The following is a 6,157-nucleotide window of genomic DNA, read 5'->3' as shown; positions in this document are numbered from 1 at the left end:
TGACTGAAGCAGGTCAGGCTGGTCTCCATCTTCTCTGGGCCTCACTTCCCTCCCCAGGCACTGAGTTTGTTTGTCAGAGTTGGGGGCTCAAGTGGATCCGCAGGGGTCCCCATGTTCCTAGACATGGTCGGGGACAGCTTAAATTGAGGCCTCATGGGACACTCACAGGCCAGGGGCTGAGCCAGGCTGCCCAAGCTGTAGCCCTGACACAGAGGAAAGTCCAGGGCAGTGGCCACGGCTGACTCTGGAATGGGTCAGTCAGACACTTGGTTTTGGTATTGATAAGGCAAGGCTGAATCGAAGACACATTCCAGCAGCTCCTGCCTGTCTGCTCTGGTCAGTCTCATATACACCTGTGCCCAGGAGGGGCTGGGACAGTGGAGCATCTCAAGGCTGGGAACCTTGGTATTTGAGCCATTTTAGAGTCTGAGATCACTGGAGTCAAGAATATTCCAGGTGGAGTGCCAGGATGATAGCACAGTGGTAGGGCGTTTCATACTCCCGTTTGATCCCCAGCATCCCATGTGGTCCCCTGGGCCTGCCAGGAGTGATTTTGAGGGCAGAACCAGGAGTAACCCCTGAGCACTGCTGGATGTGACCCAAAACAAAACAAAAAACAAAAACAAAAACAAAAAAGAGGACCCATTATATTTGGGGCTGAGTGATAGCATAGTGGTAGGGAGTTTGCATTGCACGTGGCTGACCCAGAAATGACCCGGATTTGATCCCTGGCACCTTATATGGTCCCCCGAGTCTGCCAGGAACAATTTCTGAGTGCAGAGCCAGGAGTAACCCCTGAGTGCTTCCAGGTGTGGCCCAAAAAACAAAAACAAAAACAAAGGAACAAAAAAGAATACTCCGGGGCCAGAGAAATAGCATGGAGGTAGGGCATTTGCCTTTCATGCAAAAGGACGGTGGTTGGAATCCTGCCATCCCGTGTGGTTCCCCGTGCCTGCCAGGAGCGATTTCTGAGCATAGAGCCAAGAGGAACCCCTGAGCGCTGTCGGGTGTGACCCAAAAACCAAAAGAAAAAAAAAAGAAAAAAGAATATTCCAAGTGGGCCAGAGCAATAGCACAACTAGTAAGGTTTTTGCCTTGCATGTGGCCAACTCAAATTCAATCCCCAGCATCCCATATAACATCCCCAGCCTGCCATCACTGTGATTCCTGAGCGCAGAGCCAGGAGGAACCCCTGAGCACCACTAGGTGTGTGTGTGTGGCTACAAAACAAAAACAACTGAGCACCACTAGGTGTGTGTGTGGCTACAAAACAAAAATAACAACAGAAAAGAATATTCCAGGGGTCTGAGCGATAGCACAGCACGGAAGGCACTTATCTTGTACATGGCTCACCCGGGTTCAATCTTGGCATCCCATGTAATCCCCTGAGCCCTGCCAGGAGTGATTCCTCAGAGCGGAGCCAGGAATAAATCCTGAGCTCCACCAAGTGTGCCCTTTCGAAAAGAATCCCAGATGGAGGATCAAGAGACCAATAGGCCAAGTGGCCCTGCATCATCATCATATCGTTTGAATAAATTTGCATATCAAAGTTCCACCCACCCAAGTCCTGACTGGTAACAGTGGCCAGTAAACTCAGGAAGTAACCAAACAGGTTAGCATCTAATGGGGACCACCTCTACCCTCCAATCCTCCGTCTTTTTGAAATATAAAGATCCCACCCCTTATTAATTCACCTTCATTTCTGTCCCGGAACAACCTAGAAATCAGGGCAGAAATGCAGCTTCCCTTTGAGACTTTACCCTTTTTTGGAGGTTTATTTTTGGGTTCTATCTGAGGTGCACTCAGGGAACACTTCAAGTGGGACTCATAAACCATATGGGGGGGGGGGTACCAGGGATCCAATTCAGGTAGGCAACCACAAGGTAAGTGCCAGAGCAGAGATAATACCAGTTGGGCCCACAGGCGGTGTGGCCAGTTAGTCATGAGGCAACAAGACACCCCTCAACTCTGCAACCTTTATTCCTGCATCCAGCCCCTGGGTAAATTGGGGTGCAGCTCAAATTAATCCCTTTTCCGGGTCAGACTGGCTCCGGACCCCCTCTCTTCCTTCATGGGTGCTGTGAATGCTGGAATAGGCAAACTGTGAAGGCTCAATCCTGTGGGGTCCTAGCCCTGGGGTGGGGGGCTCACAGTCGGGTCGGCGGGGGTCCCCATCCCTGTGTGTTTGGGGGGCTCTCAGCCGTGGTATGTCGTCACTGAGCTCCTTTCTAGGCGATTAAGGCTGCTCTGGGCTTGGGACAGGCCCCTTTTCCCCACCTTGGGGACACAGGTCTGTCTCTGGGGAACTTCATTCGTGTCACCATGGGAGGGGGTGAAGGTACACGGGGGGGGGGATGGCTGTCATTGACCAAGGGACAGCTCGGGGTGGGGGAGCCCCCTAGGCCAGAGTCAGTGTCCTTGAAGGCCTGGCAGAGAGGCGGGTCCATGACCGTCTCGTCCAGGCCAAGCTGCTGCTTTCTTAGCTGGAGGTTCCCAGTGGGGGTTCGGGGGATGCCGGGCGGCTTAGGGTCACTCCGGGGAAGTTGGCCACGAAGTCCTGCCACCTTCTCTTGACCTGCAGGGACAGGCAACGGCTCAGGGTATAGTTCCACCTGCCGCCACGGGGTGGCACTCGAGCCAGCGGCCGAAGCCCCCAGGATTGGGGGCTCCCAGGGGCGCCTCCCCTCTCCTAGGGGAGGGGAGCACCAAACAGACCTCGGGGGTGGGGTGCAGGGAGCAGCGGACTTTGCATCATCCAAGCTCCAGCAGCCTCCAGCCCTCCCTCCGGTCCCTCTGCTGCATTGATCTGCTCCGGCCCAGGCTCCCCATACATAGCCCAGGCCAGAGGGCGTGCCAGGGTTCAACCTCATGCACCTCATGGTACCCCAGCACCCTTGTAACAAGAAAAAGCAAAGATCCTGGGGTCCTAGGAGATGGCACAGAGTTTAAGGGGCTTGCCTTAATCAACCCCTGGTTGATTCCCCAGGGGTTCCCCTCCTAATCCCTACCAGGCCTGAGCACTGCCCAGTGTGACTCCATCAGCTCCCTTGGTTCCTCCCCTCCAAAGTCTTAAATTTGCTCAGGGGCTCTGAGGAGAGATCCCACAGTCTCCACACTGCTCTGGGTCTCCCTGCTTCACAGCCCCTGTGTCTCTCCCCCTCTGCACCCTTGTGCCAGAGCACTTCTCCTAGGGGGAGCCTTCAGCAGCTTCCAGGGATGCACCCCCCCACCCCAAAGATCCTCAACCAACCTGCTGGCAAGGCCTCAGCCACCGCCGGCTGCCTCTGTGTTGGGCCTGGATCAGCTGCTCAGTGTCGCCCAGGGCCCCAGGCAGTCGCTCCTGAGTTGGGGTGTCGGGTGAGTCCAGATTCCTATCCAAGGACCCCGATTTTTCCCGTCGCTCTCTGAGGCTCAGAGACCGGCGCAGGCGGCCCCCCGAGCACCTCCCCGAAGGCTCCTGGAGCTTGCCATAGGCAGACCGGGGTCCCCGCAGGGACTGGGTGCGGCGCCGGCCCATGTTTCTGGAGGCTTAGCGGGCTCTGGGCTCACAGTTGGTCCTCTGAGATGTGTCTGGAGCCCCACCCGAATGCCTAGAGCTCACCTGGGGGCAAAGGTTGAAGCTGCTGAGGTGGCCCGTCATAAACCAAAGGGCAAGTCACTGGCCGGGCATCCTTGATTCATTCTCTTCACGTGCTAGGGCTCTCCTCCACCATCTCCTTCAGGCAGCCTCCCTGTATTACCCAGCCCTGCAGTCCTGCAGTACCCCTGCCCCCCTCTCCCGCCCTCAGCACCACTGGCTGTGGCCCCAAACCAAAAAAATCCAGATTAGCTCCAACCTCAAATTCACAGAGACAGGGGCTGGAGTTATAGCACAACAATAAGACATTTGCCTTGCATGCGGCCAACACAGGACAGTGGTTCGAATCCCAGCATCCCACCCATATGGTTCCCCAAGCCTGCCAGGAGGAACTTCTGAGCGCAGATCCAGGAGTAACTCCTGAGTGCCGCTGGGTGTGACCTAAACACCCCCCCAAAAAAATTTCACAAAGATATAGAGTTTTGGAAGAGCAAGGTGGGGTGGGTCATTATGGAATACCCATTAGTGAACTGTTGGTTTACTTATTTATTTATTATTCTCATCAATGCTCAGGTTAACCCCTGGCTTTATGTTCAGGAATCATGCCTGGCGGTGCTCAGTGGACCATGTGTCCATATGTGATGCCAGGAATCAAACCCCGGGAGGTCTGAGTTTAAAGTTTAAGTCCTCACTGCTGTCCTATTGCTTCAGGTCCCAGTGAGCTGTTCAAAGGCCAGACAGCTTCATCTTTACAGGACAGAAAGATCTGGAGTCCATTGCTCAATCTCGTCGCACAGGGAATATCAGCTCAGGTGGTTAAGGGAGGGTGATCCTGTGGATTTTACACAATCAGAGGTTTTGTTGGGGGGGCACACCCCATGGTGTTCAGGATTGATTCCTAGCTCTGTGCTCAGGGATAACTCCTACTGGTGTTCAGAGGTTGCATATGGTGCCAGAGAAGAAACAGGTCTGCCATGTGCAAGGCAAGTGCCTTAGTTGCTGTCTTGTCTCACCACTCCACCCAGCAGGATATTTATTTATATTTTGGTTTTTGGGTCACATCCGGCGGTGCTCAGGGGTTACTCCTGGCTGTCTGCTCAGAAATAGCTCCTGGCAGGCACGGGGAACCATATGGGACACCGGGATTCGAACCAATCATCTTTGGTCCTGGATCAGCTGCTTGCAAGGCAAACGCCGCTGTGCTATCTCTCTGGGCCCGATATTTTTTGTTTGTTTGTTTGGGGGCCACACCTGGTGCTGCTCAGGGGTTCCTCCAGGCTCTGAGCTCAGGAATCACTTCTGGAGGGCTCAGGGCTTCTTCTTGGCTTGAAGCAGAAGCCTCATGCCCTGATCCTGAGGGATTGGGAAATGGATGCGTGAGTCTGGGAGCAAATGACGACATAGGAAATAATCCACACAAAGTTGAAAGGGGTACAGGTAGGAAAATTTCACCACAAAATTTCCTCTCCTAGCACAAAGGCCAGCTGGCAGAATAGCCCACTTGTGGAAAACTCGAACCTGCAAGCAGCTTCTCCCTTGGACCCAGAGTCTGAACATGTGGGATGCCAAAGATGGAACCTGGGTTGGCCACATGCAAGGCAAATGCCCTCCCTGTTGTGTAAGTTCTCTGGTTTTGGGCCACACCTGGCAGTGCTCAGGGGTTACTCCTGGCTCTGCACTCAGAAATCACACCTGGCAGGCTCACGGGACCATATTGGATGCTGGGGATGCAATCCAGGTTGCAGTCCCGGGTTGGCCAGGTGCAAGGCAAATGCCCTACTGCTGTGCTATTGCTCTGGCCCCAATAAGACTTTTTCTTTTTTCTTTTTTTGGCATTTTGGGCCACACCCAGTAGCTCTCAGAGGTTACTCCAGGCTCTGTGCTCAGAAATCACTCCTAGCAGGCTCCGGGGACCATATGGAATGTCAGGAATCAAAGCTGGGTCTGTCCCTGGTCTGCCAGGTGCAAGACATACGCCCTACCGCTGTGCTATCTCTCAGGACCTGACTTTTTTTTTTTTTTTTTTTTTTTGGTTTTTGGGCCACACCCGGCAGTGCTCAGGGGTTACTCCTGGCTGTTTGCTCAGAAATAGCTCCTGGCAGGCACAGGGGACCATATGGGACACCGGGATTTGAACCAACCACCTTTGGTCCTGGATCGGCTGCTTACAAGGCAAACGCCGCTGTGCTATCTCTCCGGGCCCCCGACTATTTTCTTTAAAAAAAAAAAAAGAAGAAGAAGAAGGGGCCGGAGAGATAGCATGGAGGTAAAGCATTTGCCTTGCATGCAGAAGGACGGTGGTTCAAATCCCGGCATCCCATATGGCCTCCCGAGCCTGCCAGGAGTGAATCCTGAGCGTAGAGTCAGGAGTAACCCCTGAGCGCTGCCAGGTGTGACCCAAGAAACACACACACACACACACACACACACACACACACACACACACACACACACATAAATAAAAAAAAAAATAAAAAAATAAATAGAGAAAAGGAAAAAGAGCCTCAAGTGCTGACTTGGGAGTCCAAAGGCTGGGGGGTGGTTTCCAGACTCTGTCTGCCCTGAGGTTTCTACAGAGAA

The 6,157-nt window shown here is 53.7% G+C and overlaps 1 protein-coding gene across 1 annotated transcript; it reads right to left on the bottom strand.

Annotated features, from left to right (window-relative positions):
• Window positions 1–2,479: 2,479 nt before the first annotated feature.
• Window positions 2,480–3,517, bottom strand: C9H11orf86 (chromosome 9 C11orf86 homolog). The gene is made up of 2 exons (XM_049780883.1): window positions 3,251–3,517; window positions 2,480–2,575 (listed from the first exon to the last, which is right to left on the bottom strand). The coding sequence occupies exons 1-2, from the start codon at window positions 3,515–3,517 to the stop codon at window positions 2,480–2,482; spliced, it is 363 nt and encodes a 120-aa protein (XP_049636840.1).
• Between the last annotated feature and the right edge of the window lie 2,640 nt (window positions 3,518–6,157).

Source organism: Suncus etruscus, chromosome 9 (assembly GCF_024139225.1).
Source record: "Suncus etruscus isolate mSunEtr1 chromosome 9, mSunEtr1.pri.cur, whole genome shotgun sequence".
Lineage (NCBI taxonomy): Eukaryota > Metazoa > Chordata > Mammalia > Eulipotyphla > Soricidae > Suncus > Suncus etruscus.
Note: the sequence above shows the minus strand (reverse complement) of the source record. Positions and strands in the feature narration are given on the sequence as shown.

Coding starts and splice junctions, on each gene's coding strand:
- C9H11orf86 (XM_049780883.1), bottom strand. CDS start 3,517: ATGGGCCGGCGCCGCACCCAGTCCCTGCGGGGACCCCGGTCTGCCTAT. Junction 2,576..3,250: donor GGCTGAGGCCTTGCCAGCAG/GTTGGTTGAGGA, acceptor CTGTCCCTGCAG/GTCAAGAGAAGGTGGCAGGA.